The 22,707-nt window shown below is 44.8% G+C and overlaps 1 protein-coding gene across 1 annotated transcript; it reads right to left on the reverse strand.

Moving 5' to 3' along the window:
• Positions 1 to 16,545: 16,545 nt before the first annotated feature.
• On the reverse strand, positions 16,546 to 22,380 carry LOC121548393 (skin secretory protein xP2). The gene is made up of 2 exons (XM_045219945.1): positions 22,207 to 22,380; positions 16,546 to 18,788 (listed from the first exon to the last, which is right to left on the reverse strand). Exon 2 carries the CDS (start codon positions 18,778 to 18,780, stop codon positions 17,116 to 17,118), a length of 1,665 nt encoding a protein of 554 aa, XP_045075880.1. The 5' UTR covers positions 18,781 to 18,788; positions 22,207 to 22,380; the 3' UTR covers positions 16,546 to 17,115.
• Between the last annotated feature and the right edge of the window lie 327 nt (positions 22,381 to 22,707).

Below are 22,707 nucleotides of genomic sequence, written 5' to 3' on the forward strand. Positions count from 1 at the left end.
TAAGCAAGTTGCCCTTGGGCATACATTACCCGTAGGAAGAAAATAGTCTAAAAACACTAGTTAGACCTGAGCGGACCACCCACTGTATTTTTGTATGTTTAGCGGTTCTTGAGGCAGGCAAGATCCATTTAGTTTTTTTTTACATTATTGTTTCATTCCTTGGGACCTGCTCAGCCCTTTTTCCCAAACCTTTACCGTGTGTTCAAAATAAACATTTTATGTTTGACGGTAGCTTATGGTTGTCGGTGTATTTTTTGTTCTCACTGTTTCCATGTCACGATTCTAATTTGCATGAATTATGTTACGGGTCTCTTGTCCATCCACCCTAGATGTTTAAAGCCACGGGGTTCGTAACATAACGCTCGTCTGGGATCTGAACCCAGGACCTCTGTTGTTAAACAAATTTGGATTTGTTTAACACTTTCTTGGTTACTACATGATTCCATATGTTATTTCATAGTTTTGATGTCTTTACTATTATTATACAATGTAGAAAATAGTAAACCACAAAGAAAATCCCTGGAATGAGTAGGTGTGTCCAGACTTTTGACTGGTGCTGTAGATTTAATTGAATTTTGTCATTGATCTACACAAAATACTCCACAATAAAAGTGTGAAAAATTACACTCATTCTTTACAAATTAATCTAATTTAAATAACTAAAATATTATCATTCATAAGTATTCACCCCCTTTGTTTAGGCAAGCATAAATTAGTTCAGAAGTAAAATTTGGCTTAACAAATCACATAAGTTATATGAACTCTGTATGAAATAATAGCAGTTGTTTTTTTGTCCCCCATACATAAAACTGTAAGGTCCCACTGTCAAGTACTGAATTTCAAGCACAGATTCAACTACAAAGACCAGGGTGCTTTTCGAAAGCCTCATAAAGAAGGGAGGTGATAGGTACAGTATATGGGTAACAAAAACAAATCAGACATTGAATATATCTTTCAGCACAGTCAAGTTAATAACTATGCTGTGGATGATGCATTAAACCACCCAGACATCAAAGATGCAGTCGTCCTTCTGAACTGAGCTGCAGAACAGGAAGGAAACTGCTAAGGGATGTCACCATGAGGTCATTTGTGATTTTAAAATGGCTACAGAGTTCAATGGCTGTGATGGGAGAAAACTGAGGATGGATCAACAACATTGTACTGACTCCACAATAATGACCTAAATGACAGTGAAATGAACAATACAAATATACAGAATAAAACATTTCCAAAACATGGATATGTATGCAACAAGGCACTAAAGTAATTCTGCAACAAACAAAAAAACACAGCATACACTTTTTGGCTTAAATGCAAAGCCTTATGTTTGGGGCAAATCCAGAACAAAATACATCACTGTAACTGCCTCCTTATTTTCAAGCGTGGTGGCTGCATCATGGTGGGTATTCTTGACATCGGCAAAGAATGAGGAGTCTTTCAGGATGAAAAGAAACGGGATGGAGCTAAGCACAGGCAAAATCCTAGAGGAAAACCTGCTTCAGTCTGCTTTGCACCAGACACTTGTAGATGAATTCCCCTTTCAGCAGGATCATAGCCTACAACACAAAGCCAAATCTACACTGGAATTGCTTACCAAGAAGACAGTGAATTTTCCTGAGCGGCTAAGTTACAGTTTTGACTGAAATCTGCTTGAAAATCTATGGCAAGACTTGAAACTGCTGTCTAGCCATGCTCCCCAACACCTTGACAGAGCTTGTAGAATTTTGAAAAGAATAATGGGCAAATATTGCACAATACAGGTGTGCAAAGCTCTTATGATACTTACCCAAGAAGACTCACAGCTGTAATTGCTGCCAAAGGTGTTTCTAACATGTGTTGACTCAGGAGGGTGAATCCTTATCTAGTCAAGGTGTATTTATTTGATTTTTCATTAATCTTAAAACAAACACAAAATTCTTCCACTTTGAGATCAGAGTATTTTGTGTAGATCATTGACAAAAAATGACAATTTTAATCCCACTTTGTAACGTAACAAAATGTGAAAAAAGTTCAAGGGGTGTAGACTTTCTATAGGCACTATACAACTTTGTTATACAATCATATCTTTATGGGCGTGTTTGCAAATGTATAGGTAACACTTTATTATAAAGATACATTAACTAACGTAATGTATTAATGCAATATTCCACATGTATAAGCCATTTAGTAAGGCATTTACTGTCACGGTTACTAAGCCAGAACCCAGAAGCAGACCAGGACAAGGTAAGTGGTGTCAAAGGTGAGTGTTTATTTAACTGATCCACGGGTGATATTGAATAATCCAGGGAACAGAGCGGGCGGCGTGGATGAGTTGTAGAGGGTGCAGTGGTTGGTCCAATGATGGCTCGGCAGCCGCCGACCATCAGGCAGAGGTTGGGTGAAGGTTCCGGACGAGTGACTGTAGGGAGAACAAAACGGAGGTAAGCATACAACCAGCAAACAAGGTGCAAAACAACAAAACTAATGCTCTAAGCTCTAGGACTGATCCGCTGATAAACATACTGTTCATGGCTAACGATCCGGCAGGGAATGGATGTTAGGCCAGAGCCTAAGAAGGGTGATGATCAGGACCAGGTGTGCAGATTGCTGATGGGATGCAGGTGCGGAAATCAAGAGAGCTCCCGCCTAGCAACGTTGCCCGGCAACCAGGCAGGGAGCGTTCCAGAACCCTCGGGAAACTGGAGATCACGAGCAGAAAAACTAGTACACAGACAGGACCCGACTCAGACTGCCGGGATCGTTACAGTACCCCCTCCGACGAACGCCACCGGGCGGACTCCCGGAGCGCCAGGATGGAGGCGGTAGAAGTCACGAATGAGGTCAGCATCTAGGATCTGTCGCCGCGGAATCCAACTCCTCTCTTCAGGACCATACCCCTCCCAGTCCACGAGATACTGGAAACCCCGGCCCCGCCGTCTGGAATCCATGATGCGTCGCACCGTGTAGGCAGGACCACCTCCGATCATCCGAGGAGGAGGAGGAGGAGGCGGAGGAGGCAACAGAGGACTGAGGAAAACAGGCTTGAGGCAGGAGACATGAAAGGTGGGATGGACTCTGAGCGTCCTCGGTAGTTTGAGTCGAACTGCCACCGGATTGATCACCTTCTCCACCACAAACGGACCAATGAACTTCGGTAACAACTTCCTAGACTCAGTCCGTAAAGGAAGATCCCGTGTGGCCAACCAGACCCTATCTCCGATGGTATAGGTGGGAGCGGGGATCCGGCGACGATTCGCCTGGAGCTGATACCGGTCCGAAACTCTAAGGAGTGCCTTTCTGGCCCGATGCCAGGTCCGGTGGCAACGACGAATATGGGCCTGAACAGAAGGCACTGAGAGCTCCTTCTCCTGAGAAGGGAACAAGGGAGGTTGGTAGCCATACAGGCACTGGAAGGGAGACATCCCAGTGGCAGATGTAGGGAGAGTATTGTGGGCATACTCAACCCAAGGCAACTGAGAGACCCAGGAGGTGGGGTTGGACGAGACCAGGCAGCGTAGCGTGGATTCCATCTTCTGGTTGGCTCTCTCCGCCTGACCATTAGATTGGGGGTGAAAACCAGATGTGAGACTGACTGTAGCTCCAATGGCCAAACAGAAGGACTTCCAGACAGCAGAGGTGAACTGAGGACCACGGTCGGAAACGATATCACTGGGCAAACCGTGGACCCTGAAAACCTCCCTAACCAGGATCTCGGACGTCTCCGAGGCAGAGGGAAGCTTGGCAATTGGCACAAAGTGGGCGAACTTGCTGAATCTGTCCACGATAGTCAGAACGACCGTGTTCCCCTCAGAAGCAGGCAACCCAGTGACAAAGTCCAGGGCCAGATGCGACCATGGTCGCCGGGGAATAGGAAGGGGGTGAAGTAGTCCAGAGCTGGGCCGATTGGTACTCTTATTCTGCGCACACACTGGACAGGCAGCAACAAAACCCCGAGTATCCTCGGCCATGGCAGGCCACCAAAAACGTCTGCGAAGAAACGCCATCGTCCGAGCCACGCCAGGGTGACAAGCCATCTTGCTGGCGTGGGACCATTTGAGGACAGCAGGACGAACCGACTCAGGCACAAACAACCGACCGGGTGGCCCGTTACCGGGACCGGGCTGCGTCCGAAGGGCCGCCATCACCTCCTCCTCAATCTTCCACCTAACTGCTCCCACGACGCAGTTCCGGGGGAGAATTGTCTCGGTCTTGGACCCACTCTCTTCCGTCTTGGAGAACATCCGGGACAAGGCGTCCGCCTTGCCGTTCTTAGATCCAGGTCGGAACGTCAGGGAAAAATTGAATCGTCCGAAAAACAACGCCCACCTGGCCTGGACGGGGAGTTGAGACGTCTAGCCGATTGCACGTAAGCAAGATTCTTGTGGTCAGTCCAGACAATAAACGGTTGCTCCGCCCCTCCAACCAGTGGCGCCACTCCTCCAAGGCAAGTTTCACCGCGAGAAGCTCCCGGTTGCCCACATCGTAGTTCCTCTCCGCAGGCGAAAGGCGACGAGAGTAGTAGGCGCAGGGATGGAGTTTACTGTCCGTGGAGCATCGCTGCGACAGGATGGCGCCAACTCCCACATCAGACGCGTCCACTTCAACGACGAACTGACGGGCCGTGTCCGGTTGAGAGAGAATCGGTGCGTTGGTGAATCGTCTCTTCAAATCCAGAAACGCTCGATCCGCCTCCGGATTCCACTTGAAGGTCCTGATACTGGAAGTCAAGGCAGTTAACGGAGCGGCCACACGGCTGTAATCCCGGATGAATCTGCGGTAGAAATTCGCAAACCCCAAAAATCTCTGGAGCTGCAATCTCGTACCGGGCTGGGCCCATTCCAGAACCGCTCTAACCTTCTCCTGGTCCATCCTAATCTCTCCCCTGGAGATGATGTACCCGAGAAAGGATGTCGTGTGGGCGTGAAACTCGCACTTCTCGGCCTTCACGAACAGGCGATTCTCCAACAATCGCTGCAGAACCTGCCGGACATGCTGGACGTGGTCGGAAGGTTCCTTCGAGAAGATCAGAATGTCATCCAGGTAAACAAACACAAAGAGACCGATCATATCTCTCAGGACGTCGTTCACCATACTCTGGAATACCGCTGGAGCATTGGTCAGTCCAAACGGCATCACCTGATACTCGAAGTGACCCATCGGTGTATTGAAACCCGTCAACCACTGCGTCCCCCTCTCTGATCCGGACCATGTGATACGCATTGCGTAGGTCTAGTTTGGTGAACACCGTAGCACCCTGTAAGGAGTCGAAGGCAGAGCTCATCAAGGGCAGGGGATACTTGTTCTTGACCGTGATGTCATTCAACCCCCGATAATCAATACACGGTCGAAGAGAGCCATCCTTCTTACCCACAAAGAAGAATCCTGCCCCCAGGGGTGATGACGAGGGACGAACGAGACCAGCAGCTAGGGACTCCTTGATGTAGGTCTCCAAAGCCTCACGTTCAGGTCGGGAGATACTGTATAACCTTCCCTTGGGGTAGACAGCTCCAGGGAACAGGTTGATGGCACAATCATATGGTCGGTGGGGAGGGAGTGACAGAGCCTTCTGCTTACTGAACACTTCCCCCAAATCGTGATATGTCTCGGGGACCAGGGACAAATCTGGGGGTTTAGCCTCAATCACCTGACTGGGAACCGAATGGGGACAGGCAGTCTTGAGACAGTTAGCATGACAATCAAGGCTCCAACTCGTTACCTTGCCCGTCACCCAATCGAACGTGGGATTGTGTTCCTTCAGCCAGGGGTATCCAAGGACCAGAGGAACATGGGAAGACGGCAGAATGAAGAATGAAATCATCTCAGAATGATTCCCCGACAACAGCATCTTAACCGGTTCAGTCCTCATCGTGATACGTGCCAGACTACTGCCGTTCAGAGTGGTCGCTTCAATGGCTTCCGGCAATTGCTCCTTGGAAAGCCCCAGCTGTTCCACCAACTCGGCATCAAGAAAGCTTCCATCGGCACCTGAATCGATAAAAGCGTTAATCGCTAAGCTCTGATTCCTGTTCATAAGGGTAGCCGGGAAACGGGGTCTGACAGAGGTATTGAGAGGTCGAAACTGGCTCGCTAAAAGTCCTCCCAACTTTAGCGAGCCGCGCAGTTTGACGACCGCCGGGAACAGGTGGCGAGGTAATGTCCCGAACCACCACAGTAGAGGCAACAGTTAGTCCCTACGTCTGAGTTGGCGTTCCTCCCTGGTTAACCCGTGCCGCCCTACTTGCATTGGTTCAGAATCGGGAGACAGGACCTCTCCACTAATCCTGTGTGGTGGACGATGATCGACGTATTCTGGTCCAATCACCGACCCGACTGGAACCTGAGAAGCTGATCGATTGGACGGAACCCATTGCTTCTCCCTCCTTCGCTCTCGGACTCGATTATCCACCTGAATAGACAAGGCTACCAAGCTGTCCAGGTCACTAGGCTCCGGATAGGAGATCAACTCATCCTTGAGCTGCTCCGACAGACCCTGGTAAAAGGCCGCTTGCAGAGACTCCTCATTCCACCCACTCTCCACAGCCAACGTCTTGAACTCGATCACGAAGTCGGCCACGCTGCGAGTTCCTTGGCGAAGCGAAAACAGGCGCCTAGCTGCGTCCCTCCCTCGGACGGAATGGTCGAAGAGCTTCCTCATCTCGGCCGTGAACCCCTGGTATGAAGCCATGCAGGGGTCCTGTCGTTCCCAAACGGCTGAAGCCCACTCCAGCGCTCGACCACGCAGCAACTCAATCACAAAGGCTATCCTAGCCTTGTCTGTGGCATAAGAGTAGGGCTGTAGATCGAACACTAACCCACACTGCATAAGGAAAGAACGGCATCTTCCCAGCTCCCCCTCATATTTATCCGGCGTCGGAACCTTGGGCTCACGGAAGGACACAGCTCCAGAAGCGGCAGGCGAGATGGGTGAAACCGGTAGTGGATCCTCCACCGGAAACTTGCGCTGGTTCTGGACCTCCGTCAGACCGGTAGAAAGGTTCCGAACTGCCAACGCGATCTCCTGTAGCTCCGTGCTATGATGGCCCAACATCTTCTCCTGATGGGAAATGGCATGGCGAACAGAGTCCAGGTCCGCTGGGTTCATACTGGCCGGATCGTTCTGTCACGGTTACTAAGCCAGAACCCAGAAGCAGACCAGGACAAGGTAAGTGGTGTCAAAGGTGAGTGTTTATTTAACTGATCCACGGGTGATGTTGAATAATCCAGGGAACAGAGCGGGCGGCGTGGATGAGTTGTAGAGGGTGCAGTGGTTGGTCCAATGATGGCTCGGCAGCCGCCGACCATCAGGCAGAGGTTGGGTGAAGGTTCCGGACGAGTGACTGTAGGGAGAACAAAACGGAGGTAAGCATACAACCAGCAAACAAGGTGCAAAACAACAAAACTAATGCTCTAAGCTCTAGGACTGATCCGCTGATAAACATACTGTTCATGGCTAACGATCCGGCAGGGAATGGATGTTAGGCCAGAGCCTAAGAAGGGTGATGATCAGGACCAGGTGTGCAGATTGCTGATGGGATGCAGGTGCGGAAATCAAGAGAGCTCCCGCCTAGCAACGTTGCCCGGCAACCAGGCAGGGAGCGTTCCAGAACCCTCGGGAAACTGGAGATCACGAGCAGAAAAACTAGTACACAGACAGGACCCGACTCAGACTGCCGGGATCGTTACATTTACAAAGCATGAAGCATTTTAATATGTTAACTACAATATTAATAAAGACACTATTAAACTATAGATAACACTATTTGTTCATATGAATGAAGTATTAAGATTTAACCTGAAATAAATAATGAAATGAACATGAAGCAGGTTCTAGCAATATTTGTGTTGTGTTCTTGACTCTTCAGATTACCTTTAGACTCACTCAGGAATGGGAACAGTGACAGATAAACAGTTTTAGAGGCAACGAGTGCTTTACTGAAAAGTTGTCTTACATTGCTTCAGGAAGTCTTTCCTAAACCCACTTCAATAGCCATGACACTTAGCGTTAGAACTAAGGCTACGGAAACCCACTTACAACAAGTGGAACTTTGTCAAAGTGTGGCTATCCCTCTCCTGTTGTTGAGAACTTCAACTGCTCCGTTCTAACAATATTTTGGTTAAAGTTGCTATAGAAATAAAATGTTGTATTGAATCTGATCAAATTATGAATGATTATTCATAAGCATGGGGTGTCGCTAGTAAAAGAAAAAACAAGGATTAGTTTGCATGCTACAACAATAAATTACAATGGGTTTTTGTGAATTTGGATTGACTTACCATTCAACCAAATTGTTGGTGTCAGAATCAACATGGTTGTAGCAACGTCCAAAATCTGCCCATGTTCGGCCAATCCTTTCCCAGTACAGCTTGAAGTACTGAGAGACAGCAGGATCATCTTCAAAGTGCTTCAGGAAATCCTTGACAGTTTCCTCAAAGTCAAAAAAACAGGTAGCTAAATATAATAATTGGGCGGCAGGTAGCTTAGTGGTTAAGAGCGTTGTGCCAGTAACCGAAAGGTCGCTGGTTCTAATACCCGAGCCGACTAGGTGAAAAATCTGTCGATGTGCCCTTGAGCAAGGCACTTAACCCTAATTGCTCCTGTAAGTCGCTCTGGATAAGAGCGTCTGCTAACTGACTTAAATGTAAAATAATAAGATGCAATCATTTGCCATTCGTGAAAAGAGCGAATATCGATTTATTTTATCTTTGAATTCTAAAATAATTAGAAATAGGCATCTATTTCCTATTATTTCATTTCCACTATCATTGAAGAATAAATTCCTCACCTTTTCTGACTCTGATGGTTTCATGCTCGTGAAATAGCCTGTAGGCCTACAACAAGTTATGATAGGCTACCATTCGTCCCATCTCTAATTGGACCTACTTCACAGTAGTAAATAGATACGCTATTTCAAGTATTTTGCTCTATGAGATCCGATCCGAAGTTTAACGGTAGAACAGAAGTCCACCTTTCCATTGACGTTTGTAGACTACATCTGAATACTGTAATGTCAAATTTCTCAAGTAGACAATATTTAATTTATAAATATAATACATCATACATATAGGTCTATAACCATTGCTGAATACATTGCTCACCTTTTCTGGCCATGATGAGTTCACATTCCCGAAGTAGCCATACAACAAATTACCATGCATCTCTCATTTAATTGGGCCTATTAGATGGGCTATTATAATTTCAAGTTTTTGCTCTATGCATCCGAAAGGGAGCTTGGTTTATAAAATACAGTAGAATTTAACGTGTGAACAGACAGTTGATCTTTTGCATTGAAGTGCTCAGGCTACCACTGTAAGTAGTTCTACTGTAGTTTTAATTTCTTTCCGAGGAGACAATGTTTCAGAATTTGGGGGCCATGCAACATTATTGAATTTAAATGCTGTTTACAGGTCCACAACAATTCAGAAACGGTCAGATACAGCAAATGTCACTGCCAACACCTCCAAATACATTTGGCCAAGTTCGCCATTGCTATTTCCTTTCGATACGGTCTAGGCCTAATTCCAAGAATTCCAAAGTATAAAGCAAATAAGGGTGTTATTGTCACCATAAAAGGTGAGCATTTTATAACGCTCATTAACGCGCGCACCATTTTTCGATAGGTCTGATTTATAATGGGAAGCGTGTATGTATGGCGTGCGCCAAGTTCATAAATCTCTATATTTTTGTACATGCGCAGAATGGTGCAAGCAGATATTTAGGGTTAAATTACGCTATGGTTATGAATGAGACCCCTGGACTGCCACAATCGTCGTATGAAGATCAAGGAGAGACACACTCATTTGATGATTCAGGACCGCCACAGTCATGACAATCCAGGACCGCCACATCTACAATCTAAGACCACCTCGGTCATATGACGATCCAGGACCGCCACATTCATATGATGATCCAGGACTGCCACAGTCGACCATCCACATTAGGAGAAAATCCGATTCAGGGAAGACTTGCCTCAATGCATTTGAAAGTCTGGCCAGACCGCACTCAACAGAACAAATAGTATCCCCCAGCTTTGGCCTTTGGACATGCAGAATTGCAGGTGAAATTTGCCCATTGACCATTTCAGAAATATATTTATCTTCATCATAGTCTGGTTTTATGATGTGGACTTCAATGTGTGTTTTTCTTCATTCCTTTCTTTCTTTCTTTCTCAATCACAGTTTTTTTTTATGAAGCCTTCCATGCCTACCTGAAAAATGTAATCTGACATGTAAAACTCAAAAAGCATAAAAGTTTGAGGTCAGTTACAACAATTGTTGATAATCCAGGACTTCCACAGTCATGTGACAATCCAGAACCACCACACTTATATGACGATCCAGGACAACCGTAGTGATATGACGATCCAGGATGACCAGAGTCATATGAAGATCCAGGACATACACAGTGATTTGACATTCCAGGCTAATAAGAAGCATGGGATGGCTCTTTAGTGCTAGCTAGCTAAATACTAGCTAGCTCACTTTTTGAAATTCATTACTCTTAGCAGGCTAGCTCGATACTAAGTGGGGGTCTATAACAAGGCTGTGGTCTATAAGAAGGCTAAACAAATACATATTTTCAGTAACATCGTACTTGTAATGTTTTGACTTGAGGTTCATGGTAAAGGAAAATGTACCTCATATGTTGAATAGCAATGCAGATTTTGCAGCAGCGCACAGCTGGTCAGTCAAATGCACTAGCTTTTATTTATTTTGACGGATCCAAGGGGGGCATTGCATATCTTGCGCATGTTGATGATGTTATAAGGCAGACAATGGTCTGATTGGTTGATGGACTTGTTGGTCCAGGGACAACTTAATAAAGACGATACAGAAATGTCCTACTTGGTGAAATCATGACGTGCGACCTGCACCCAAACCAAAACTGTCAAGCCTGCCATTGACGCATTGACGTCAGTCATTATTATGGTAATTCAAGATGGCGCTACCCATACCTCTAATAAACGTTGATCAATATCAAAATCCTAAAAATAGAGATGTTTCTATGTTAAATGCACATTTTAGTATTAGTGGGTGGAATACATCTCTTTGCTTAGCTGTACTTCCTGAAGTGTTTCCATTCCCCTTTAAGATATCTTTACTTTTACTCAAGTATGACAATTTAGTAATTTTTCAACCACTGGAGATATGATGATAAGCCTTTAGATGTTACTTAAACTGAATATTTGGTGTTACTTAAACTGATTATTATCTGAGTAAACTGATTATTTGGTGTAAACACAAATCTGTTGAGTATCTGAGGCAATCAAGCAGCTCATCTTGAAGACTTGTAAGGTTGTGCTGTGGGCACCGGTTCCCAGGTTTCCCTGACTCCATTTAATGGCCCAGAATGATTGTCGGAGTATACAATTCTATTTTTTTCTGCCTGCTGATGGCTGAGGGAAGGAGGTGTGACAAAGGCCTGATCTCCCCCATACAGACCCCATGCTGGGGCCGTCATCAGCACTCTCTCTCTCAGGGGAAGAACGTTATGCTTCCCACACATGCATGCACACACGTACGCCTGTGAACAAACAAACACACACATCGCGCGCGCACACATACACACACACACACTACCAAGAGACACATTGAGTATGGTCAGCTTTAAAGTGCTCGCTCACCCCCAGTAGTAGTTTGAAAGAGGAGCAAGTGCTCTGCAGATGAAGGGAATCACAGGCCTTTCAGTGGCCATTAGGGCTAACACCATGGATCAATAAGGATCCTTATTACCGCTGAGGTCTGACTAATCGGCTTCTGCAGGCCCGCATTTAATGACAGCATTAGTGCAGATGCCCAGATGGATAGCATGTTGGGAGACAATGATGAATCAGAGACAGATGGAGATACAGAGAGGGGAAAATAGGTTACACATATTAGTTGACGTGAGATTTCAGAAAATAATGTTTTTACAGGAAAAATCCCCTTTAGTGCTGAATGTTCATATTGGTATAATCATTTACATCATGTTCCTTTAGCTGACATTTTTAAGGAATGATTCTGGCTTAAGCTACAGAGGAAGTAAGTAGTCCCTTTAAATAAATAAAAAGCAGCCATCATGTGGTTATAAGAAAATAACAAATTCACCACATAGCGTGTTTTTTCATGAGGAGAAAAATCTGGACTCATATCTGGATGTATCTATCCACCAGGCTGATACTCGTGCTTGAATAATAAATAATGTTGAGATTGTCTTGTTGCCACCTGACACCCATTAGCTGTAAGCCCAGCTAAGGGGCAGCAGCATGTATCTTCTCTCTCTACACCGTTTTTAATATAGGCTCATGTTGTTTGGAATCTGCAGCCTCCAGTACCAGGATGTTGGCTTGGGTTTCATTTAATTACTGTCTCAATGTATCTTCCTCATTCTCTCCAAGTCACTGCTCGCTTGTCTGACTGTGTTCAACAATATGAATGTAAAAAAGCTTTGTATTCTGTAGAGGTACATGCTATTGTATGCTGTGAAATGTGGAGGGGATCTGGCTGTTTTACTTCCTACTCGTGATAAAATGGCCTTTGAATTGAGTACACATTTTCCTTCCTATTTTCTTTCAAAGGCACCACTGAGAAATAGCAAAAAAAAACTAGGGCCTTCCACACATTAAAAAAGGAACAGGAAAGCACTTTCAGCTCTGTGCCAAAGCGTTAGTAAAGAGCGCATAGTGTTAGAGTAACCAAGCAATGAAGCTAGAGAGAGAGAGAGAGAGAGAGAGAGAGAGAGAGAGAGAGAAACCAAGCAATGAAGCTGAGAGAGAGAGAGAGAGAGAGAGAGAGAGAGAGAGAGAGAGAGAGAGAGAGAGAGAGAGAGAGAGAGAGAGAGAGAGAGAGAGAGAGAGAGAGAGAGAGAGAGAGAGAGAGAGAGAGAGAGAGAGAGAGAGAGAGAGAGAGAGAGAGAGAGAGAGAGAGAGAGAGAGAGAGAGAGAGAGAGAGAGAGAGAGAGAGAGAGAGAGAGAATCCTCAGTCTGGGGTGAAGTACTGTAACTGGATTCCTCATGTTAAAATGTCCACAGTATGATCCCATCCCCTCAGAACGGCCTGAACCAATGAAAACTTGGCAAACACATGCCGTTGCTTACAAGGATTTTTCTCCTTTAAATGAGAGACAAATATGTTAATATTTGATGCTGTGGTTTTTTCTCCAGTCCTTGGTTACATAACTGTTGGGTTTGGGAGATTTTTTTTCTCCTCCTTTGAGCAAGTATTTAAAAAAGGTTAGATAGGGGAGCATGGGAAGTATTAAACCTCTTGGTCACAATGGAGTTTTTAGAGATGATATTGACAGTAGAGCTGGTCTGTTTTTGTGGAGAAAAACGCAAACTTTGAATAATGCAAACACAACCAAACCCTTGGGAGTAGCTATTGGATATACATGATTTCTGTGTTTGCAGACTGTAACAGATACTGTATATCCTAGTATTTTGTCTGACATATAAATAGCCCAATTATCCCTAAAAATCTATGATTTAAAAAAATCTATTGACAAGTTAAATAGTCTGTGTACATGCCGTTCATAATACCTGTACTTGTTTTGAAACTGACAGTATCATGATGTTGCTACTGTAACTTGTCAAGCTTACTTTAATCTCACTGATGATCTCTTGACTGAAATATAAGGGGGATTTAGATAATGATAATTTACAGATCGTTTCCTGAGATAAATAGGGAAATTCATCAAACTGTTTCCATATACACTGTAACCATTTGACACAGAACACTTCAGATGGGAAAGAGAAAACAACCCAGCGTGGCCATCTACCCAACCCCCCAGCTCTCAAAACCATTCCTTTCATACATCTGAGGGCCTGAGTATTTCTTTAAGAAACCGGAGCGAGAATTCAGGGTTGCTAGGTGGAGGAGCTCATTATGGCGCCGTTGGAAGATGCTTGGAACCTTTGATATCTACATTGAATCTTCTCTCAGACTTTGACCCACGCTCCATAAATTCTGTATGAGATTCCATATACATACGCCATAGACACTCATGAACACACACACACACACACAGACTCATGAACACACACACACAAACACACACACAAACGCGCATCCACAAACACATAACATTTAACTCCCTTGTGCTAATGCATGTGCTTTGGCACCTACATGACAGATACCCTCTCGCCTCTTTTAAGATGTAGGTGCAAGCACCATGCTCAGGATCATTCCGCAAGGGCCGATGAAGTAGGTGTCAAAACCTGTATTACCTCACTGCCAGTGACATTCTACAGCCGTTTCATCCTTCTCTTCCACCCTCTCCACCCCCCTGCCCAATTTCAGCCCCTGAAACAGTATAAAAATGTCTCAAGCCAAAAGAGAGATTAGCTCATTTGTCATGGTTGTGTTCTCCTCTGTGCTGCGTCAGAGCTCTTCCTTTCATCCTAGACCCTTGTCCCCCACTCACCCCCGCCCACCCCCTTGAAAGCCCCTTCCTCCTCCAAGAATGCATGCCCCTCCCCCAACCCCTCGCCATTTCAATCTCTGAAATGTGTGTGTGTGTGTGTGTGCTGCCCACAGAAATAGAATGAATAGAACGGCCGTCCCCATTCAAGTCAATGATGGCATAATGGGTGGACTGGCAGCCATTTTGAGTGTACCCACTCCAGGAAGTAAAAGCAGGAAATGTACCCTTGAATCTGTGCTGTGATTTTTTGAGTCAACTCAACTGACATTACAAAAAATAAATGATATTGTATGAGCCATCACCATGGCAATCCAGCATCAGTTGACAGAACATTCCATATTTTTGGAATCGAACCACTCGATTTCTTCCCTACGTTATATCGGCATAGAACATGTCACCCTCCCTAGGAGAGGGGGTGACCTCGACAACTTATTGTTAAAGCGAGAGGCTGCCTGGATCTTTAATTTGAAGACCCTTGCTCCCTTCGGTCTCAACGTAGACTTTGATTTGAAGCCATTCTTGTGATTTTGCTATTCATTGTAAATGTTGTGGGCCTATGTAGGTAAGTATCTATGATCATATGCTATCCATGTTTTTTGTATGTTTTTATTTGTGAATTGGCCAATGCTATTAGGCCACACCCGGCCATGATTACAGACACCTGCGTGTGTCCTTTCACACTATATAAACCAGTGACCCGCAGTGTTTGTCATTATACCCTGATGAAGACAGCTTGTCTGAGCTCCTAGAGTGTGCGGCTTTCCTTTTCTTTTAGAACATTCCATATTGCCATGGAAATGATTGCATCACAATACCAGGTAGCCATCCCCTGTAGCTCAGTTGGTAGAGCATGGCGCTTGCAACGCCAGGGTGTGGGTTCGTTTCCCACGGGGGGCCAGTATGAAAAAAATTATGCACTCACTAACTGTAAGTCGCTCTGGATAAGAGTGTCTGCTAAATGACTAAAATGTAAAATGTATACCCATGAGTTTACCAGTCAAATAGATGCGGTAAAGAGGTCAATGGAACACAGACAGTGGGGGATAGAAGAAGGACGCTGGATTGGCGCACATTCAACAAATCTGATATAACAAAGTGGATATTTGTCATGATTTATGTATTGTAACAGGCCCACAATGTGGTTATTAAAGTCCAATTTGGCTGTTTTTGCTGCATAACATTTAGAAGTTGTTCCTTTTCTGGTTTAGTAGAAGTGACTGCTAAATGCTAACTCCTGTTCATATAAGCTGGTAGCATAGCTAGCATACAGAAATCGGTGGTGTTAGTCAAAGTCGTTTTTTTAACTGCAATGGTGTTGATTGGTGACGATGGCATGAAAATGCTTTGGGGTTGACATCTATACAAACATTATATTCAGATTTTTACCTCAACATAGTATGAAATACACATATAAACAATAGCCTAAATGCAGGTACATTTTTCTGGGGGGCAATGAGGAGATTTGGGATCTTTCCCCCACGGCATATTTCCCCCACGTGTTTCCATGGCATTTCCATTGTTTGGGTCGAGTTCCATTGACCTCTTTACCACATCTTTTGCCAGGGTTAGAGCTTCCAAGCCCTCTCTATTCATTCTATTTCTATGGCGCTGCCTGCCTACCACAGCTTGGAGTTCCAGTGAGATGGGCTATTATGATGTAAAAGGTAGAGGAAGAGACAACCTATGAAATGATCTGTCTGCATGCATTAACATGGTCATATTTTTCAAACAAACACACGGGCAAGCCAAGCTCCACAAAACAAAATATTTGCAAGGCCAATGACCTCAAGGACGTTGTTCTACAGGTAATACAATCAGGTGACCCCTAACCCAAAATAAACCTGGTCTGTATGTAACTGTAGAAGTTTAAAATGTATGATGTTCTGTAGATAATGTCTCCTATTGCTGATATTGATGCACTCAATCTATCAGCCAACAACAAGAAAGCACTGGACTAATATCAGTTTTAATAGATCTCCATTGTTTGCACCTAGATTTACTAAGGGTTACTTATTATAATCAATCATAAAGGTCTCTTAAAATACAGTTGAAATAATTGTAATATGTTAAAATTGACTAAAATGACCCATCATTATACAATAAGGCCCTGTGTCAAATGACGTTTGCCTAATTGATATAGAATACATAAGAACAAAAGAACAATCAGGTATAACAGTCTTTTTTTATTCTCCATTCCAAGCCATCAATGAACATTCCTCACTGTTTGCACCATTATTAAAGGCCAAAACTTTTCATCTATTATTTTTTCATATAGTTAAGGAAAGGATATGTGAAAGACTAAATTAGATCACTATTGGATGCTATTCCAATAAACCATTTTTAATATCCATCAGGCTCACACACAAATACAAGACTATTCATTCCATTCATAATTTCCATCGTTAATGTCACATTTTTGCTCTGTTGTCCAGTTTTTTTTCCGGTCTGTCTATACTCATCCCTCAACTTTCGCTGGCTTTCATCTCACCACAAATGCTGCAAACACAGGCTGCCCCTCTGCAACGACATGTGGGGCACAAAGACTCAACACTGCATCCATGTCTCACATCTCTTCCTACATGTATCTCACTCCCCCTCTCTACACTTGAGTGGTTGTATTTCCTTTTGATTAACCAGAAACTCCTTTGCCACAACAGATATTTTTATATTTATCTTCAGAAGCCTGTGTTGTTGGAGGTGTTTTTTGGATCATTAGGGACTTCACATTTATATTAGCTTCAGACCAAGTCAACAGCCTGACTTATTGCCTCACCAATTGCCTCTGGAATCTGGATGTCGCCAGTCAGGTTCAATACCTTTTTAAATTCACAGTCACTTTGCACCTCAACGGGATCCTCTGGCTTGTCAATGCCATTGACACATTCCTTTTTCTGTGGCTCCGGGGCAGACACGGCAGCCGGCTCGGCCGCCTGCTCCTGACACTCCCCATTGACCTCAGGGGCAGAAGGCTCAGCAGCAGCCTCCTCTGCGGAAACAACTTCCCTGTTGTCCAGCACAGCCTCCTCTGGCTCAGGGCTGGCCTCCTCTGCAGCTGCAGGTGCAGCAGATTCTGAAATGACGATCTCCGGGATGGGTTCTGCGATGTCGGCAGCCTCTGGCTCTGCTTTTTCCGTTACTGCATCAGCAGCTTCAGGTTCAAGCTCTGCTACAGATTCTTCTACAGGTGCGGGGAGCTCTTCAGTGGCTGGTTCTATGATGGATTTTGGTTCTGCGGTTGCCTCTGGCTCTGCGGCTGCCTCTGTTGCTGACTCTGACACGGCTTCTACAAGTGATGCTGGCTCCTCCTCCGGGGCTGGTGATGCTGCTTCTGCCTCTACTGGTGCCTCGGCCACATCCTCAGGTTCTGGGGCCTCCCCTGTAACAGTCTCTGGTTCAGGCTCTGGAGCAGCAGGCTCAGGTTCTGTAGTGTCTGTAATCTCTGCTGCCACCTCTGTGGCTTGTTCTGTAGCCTCAGGAGCCTCTTCTGGTGCTGCGGCTAGTTCCACAGAGGCTGCCACAGGCTCTTCTGGTGCAGGCTCTTTTGGTGCTGCCTCAGGCTCTTCTGGTGCAGGCTCTTTTGATGCTGCCGAAGGCTCTTCTGGTGCAGGCTCTTTTGATGCTGCCGAAGGCTCTTCTGGTGCAGGCTCTTTTGGTGCTGCCGCAGGCTCTTCTGGTGCAGGCTTTTCCACTGCAGGCTCTTTTGGTGCTGCTGCAGGCTTTTCTGGTGCAGGCTCTACCGCTACAGCCACTGGTTCCTCTAGTGGCGCTGGTTCTTCTGGTGCCGCTGGTTTATCTGGTGCTGCCACCGGTTCCCCTGGTGATGCTGCTGGTTCCTCAGCTGCTGCAGGTTCTTCGGGTGCTGCCACTGGCTCTTCTGGAGCTGCAAGCTCTTCTGGTGCTGCGGCTGGTTCCTCTGCTAACGCTGCAGGTTCTTCCGGTGCCGCCACTAGCTCTTCTGGGGCTGCAGGTTCTTCTGGTGCTGCAGCTGGTGCTGGCTCCTCTGGTGCTGCAGCTGGTTCTTCTGGAGCCACTGGTTCTTCTGGGGCTGCAGGTTCTTCTGGTGCTGCAGCTGGTGATGGTTCTGCTGGTGCTGCTGCAGGTTCATCTGGTACAGCCGCTGGCTCTGCGGTAGTCCCCTTGGCCACTGCCTCTATAGCTGACAGGGCCTCTTCTGTCGCTTCTGTGATGGCTACCGCTGCCGACTCCACTGCTCCCTCCACCGCAGCAGACACCTCAGGAGCAGCCTTCGCTGCCAACTCAGCGACCGGAGCTGGTGCTTTGACCTCCACGGCATGGGCCACGGCCTCAACGGCACTCACAGCAGCCACTGTAATCTCCTCCTTCTTGTCCTTTGGGTCGCTGACATCGTACCCCTTCTTCCTCTTGCTCAGCTTGCCTCCCATGGTGTCTCCTAAAAGTGAATCATAAAATCAGAATTTCTTAACAAGTGTGACAGGTTGTTGCATTTGATAATCTATGCATGACATATATCTGTTTCCTTTAATTACCTAAATACCAAGTTAAAGCTGAAGAAAATGCAAGGCATTGCAATCATGCCAACATAGTGGCTCCTGTCTCCGTTGTAAGAAAGCACTCAGTCAGGCTTTAAAGGGGGAGGGCATTTCAATGTGGAGACCACACTCTGCCAAATACTATTGGCTAAAAGACAAACGACCACTGCATGGGAACTACTCCAAGTTATAAACTCTCCAGTGCTCTTGTATAAACAACAGGACAAGACACCCTCTCTGGAGTCTTAGCTAAGGCTATTATGTGTCAAGTGAGCCTCCCATTCTACTGTTGCCCTATAACGGTCTGTTTTAGTTGTACACTTATTTCCACTTGTATACTTTTAGAATAGCAGGTTAGAGGCACAGTTAGGAGGAGGGGGACAGAGGAGGAGGGGGGACTTGAGTTCACAAAATAAAGAATAAAACACAAATGCTTTTAGATATAGGTTTTGGGAACCTAGTGAGCACTTGTTCTCCGCACATCTGAAATGACTGCAAGCAAACCAAGAGAAAAAGAGGGAGGGAGAGCAGGAGGGGGGTGGGGGGGGGGGGCAATGGAGCATGACTAGGACCTGTTCAACAAGCCTGGTGAAAATTATTGTATAATCTGCTAACCCGCTATAGCTATCTAGTGTACTGTAAATAAGTAAGGGATAATCAACGAGGAGCTATGCGTTCTATGGAAAATAATGAACGACTTGGAATGCCCTTCAAGCCAATCAGAAGTGAGTATTCAACAATGCCATGGTATAAGTACTTTAAAACGACAGGTTGGTGATACATTTTTGGGGGCTATGGTCTGGATTTGGTCTATCGTTTAGTGCAATGGTTAGATAAAATTCAGGCCAGGGTAAGCATGGATAAGACAACATGTTATTTTACAGACCACAAACTCCTGTTCTGCACACTCCTCTTACTTTGCAACCACTAAAGCATGGGAATTAAGTAAGGGATAAACAACGAGGGGTTATGCGTTCTATGTAAAATAATGAATGATGTGGAAGGTGTATTCCACAACGCGCTAGCGGAGTGGAACTGACCTTCCACAGAGTTGCATTATTTTCCAGAGAACGCATAGAGCCCTGAGGTGATTATCCATTTTATACCATCCCTTTTATACCATGGCTATAATTTAACACATTTGCCACTAGAAATGTGTTAATTTGCCGGTAGAAATGTGTTCAACATCCACTGAAGTAGCTAGCTAGCATGTTTACTAGATAGCTACAGTAGTTGCTATGGTAACCAAACAAACAGACTTGCTAGTTTAGAATGCTCTAAATAATGCATGCTCTAGAATGCCCTTCAAGCCAATCAGAAAGGAGTATTCAACAATGCCATGGTATAATACTGAGTTGTAGTATTCTGAGTAGTAGTAGTATGCATTGTCCACAGATGACAACAAAAACATATAGCTAAACTATTTGCTTAAGTATGTGTGTAGGGTTAAGGTTATCACATTGGTCTCACTCACAAAATAGTGTTTATTTTACTCCTTTGCCATGCTTGTAAGAGGAAGAGCTGATTTCAACATACTTCAACTTCCCTTCCCTCTATTAGAAAACCGAGAACTGGAAGTTAAATGTTATCTGAGAGATTATGTTTGGTGATAATAGTACTAAATTCATCCTTAAAATAACAGTAGGCTGGCTGTCACAGAAATCAATATTTACCATTGGAATGGATATTCTAAACAGGGATTACAGGTTACAGGTTTCTTCTGCCTGACATACAGTATCAAGTGAAGCCAAAAGGTGGAAAATGCTCAACATCCTGGCGGTTCTCAAAAAAGGCTATTCTTTGAGGCAAAACCAATCACGAACGTAACAATAGACTATGACATTTTCCGCAAGTACTTCGATTGATCATATCCAAAATGTCACAAACATAGTTGAATTTAATCTGGCTTTTTCGTCAGATGGGTGAGAGAGAGACTGCCATATAGCATATTTATTTGAACTGCAACACACACGGGCGTGATCATAATAGGAGCTGTCCATTGTGCTGCATTGGGGCAATCAAGATGGGATGCGGACAGAGGGAGCCATGCGCCAGGCCAGCGCTGGCTATAGGCTATACAGCTCAATCCATGCTGATATCAGAGCAGTGATGGTTCCCCTCTACTAGGGTATCGGATAAACAGGCTTTCATATTCCTCCCAATCACTGCCCATATTTAAGGCTCGCTATAGCATGCGAATGAAGTTAATTGCGTGGGTTATTTATATGTATTTTACTCAATTAATGTAATCGGTTTACATGACATTTGCCTATACACACACATTAAAATAAAAACAGTCAGACATTTCAAAAAGAGATTTCAATACACATCTGCCAAAAGCACATGACAATGTGCACGCATTGGGGAAGTACATGTAGCCTATAGGCGACTGGGGGATGAAATAGTACCAGTTTAGGGGTGTGAGGGATAAACCAGTTACAGCAATATGATCACACACAGATTATTGTAAACACTACGGGGTAGCCATGTGTTATTTTCTCGTAAAACTCAAATAGGGCTAAAGACACGTTGATTACGATGAGGGAAAATGCGCAGAGAATTTTACAACTCCTGTTGCCACAGCAAGGCTCTGAGAGACCGGCATCCTAGCCTGTTACAGAATGAAGTTAACTGTGAAATCCACCTGATTGTAAAAAGTATAACTTTTATAGTTTGGATGGATGACAGTCTTTGATGTTTGTCATTATAGAACAAATAGAAGTCACTGATTTAAAACGATATATTATCGACAGTGAAGGCACAAGCGCAGTTACTCCATCCCCCCACCCACATACCCCCGCTACTCCCCTCTATCTACCCTGTTCATTAATGTAGCCATACCGTCTAGTGTGGCTCCACAGGCGTGTAGAGGAACGATGGAAAATATGTTTGTATTTTTTCTATTAAACTTGAATCTTTATTTGTCATCTTATTCTACACTTGATATTTTTAAAATGTATTACATAAATTGATTTGGCCACACACAGCCCTGTCACCCTGATGCTTCAGGATGATTTTTTTCTACACCTCATAGCGCAGACAAATTGTTAAAATCCCAGGAAGACTCTTTGGAGCGTTCACATAATAAAACGCAAATCATGGCTCGAAGATGATGAATGTGAAAATCTACGCACGCACCGGTAGGAATGCAAATACATGAACAAAAGAGAACAAAGGATAGCTTATCCAACTCTTTCTCCCTTCTCTATTCTTCATTCTCCAATTTACCACAACAGCAGGCTATATGTTTTCTTATTTTCTCCAGAATAAAAAAATATAACATGAAAGCTGAAAAATATAGATACAAAGTCCACCAACCTGGATTTCTGCCTTAAACCCAAACGGTAAGGCGAGTCGAGGAACTGATGTATTCCCTTGCAAGATTGAGCATGGACTGATAGTAGAAATAAGCTTGCGACTGAAAGCTGCACCAAAGTCCTCCTCGCTCCCTGAGGTGCAATCTAGGACTGTGCTTTTTTGAAGAGTGCCCCTATAGGTTTGCCAGACATCAGTCGCTTTCACAATCTATCCTACCCACTGCCTGCAATTTAGGGAAGAGTGGGGTAAGTTTAGTTCTGTTCAACTAGAATTATATCTATTGCACGACAGTTGCCCTACAAAGAATTGTGGTCAAATTGAATAATACAGAATGGAAATTAGTTATTTCAGCTATTGTGTAGGATGATGAAATATTTTTGCAGTATTATGTAACTCAGTACCTTTACTCCAGGACCTGTTTAAGTCAACATAACCACGTGACATCAGGGCCGTAGCTACATACGAGGACACCGAGGTCCGGACCTCGGTTATTTCTTCAAC

Source organism: Coregonus clupeaformis, unplaced genomic scaffold, assembly GCF_020615455.1.
Source record: "Coregonus clupeaformis isolate EN_2021a unplaced genomic scaffold, ASM2061545v1 scaf2920, whole genome shotgun sequence".
NCBI classification, from domain to species: domain Eukaryota; kingdom Metazoa; phylum Chordata; class Actinopteri; order Salmoniformes; family Salmonidae; genus Coregonus; species Coregonus clupeaformis.

Excerpts from the sequence above, each read along its gene's own strand:
- LOC121548393 (XM_045219945.1), bottom strand. The coding sequence starts at position 18,780 with ATGGGAGGCAAGCTGAGCAAGAGGAAGAAGGGGTACGATGTCAGCGAC.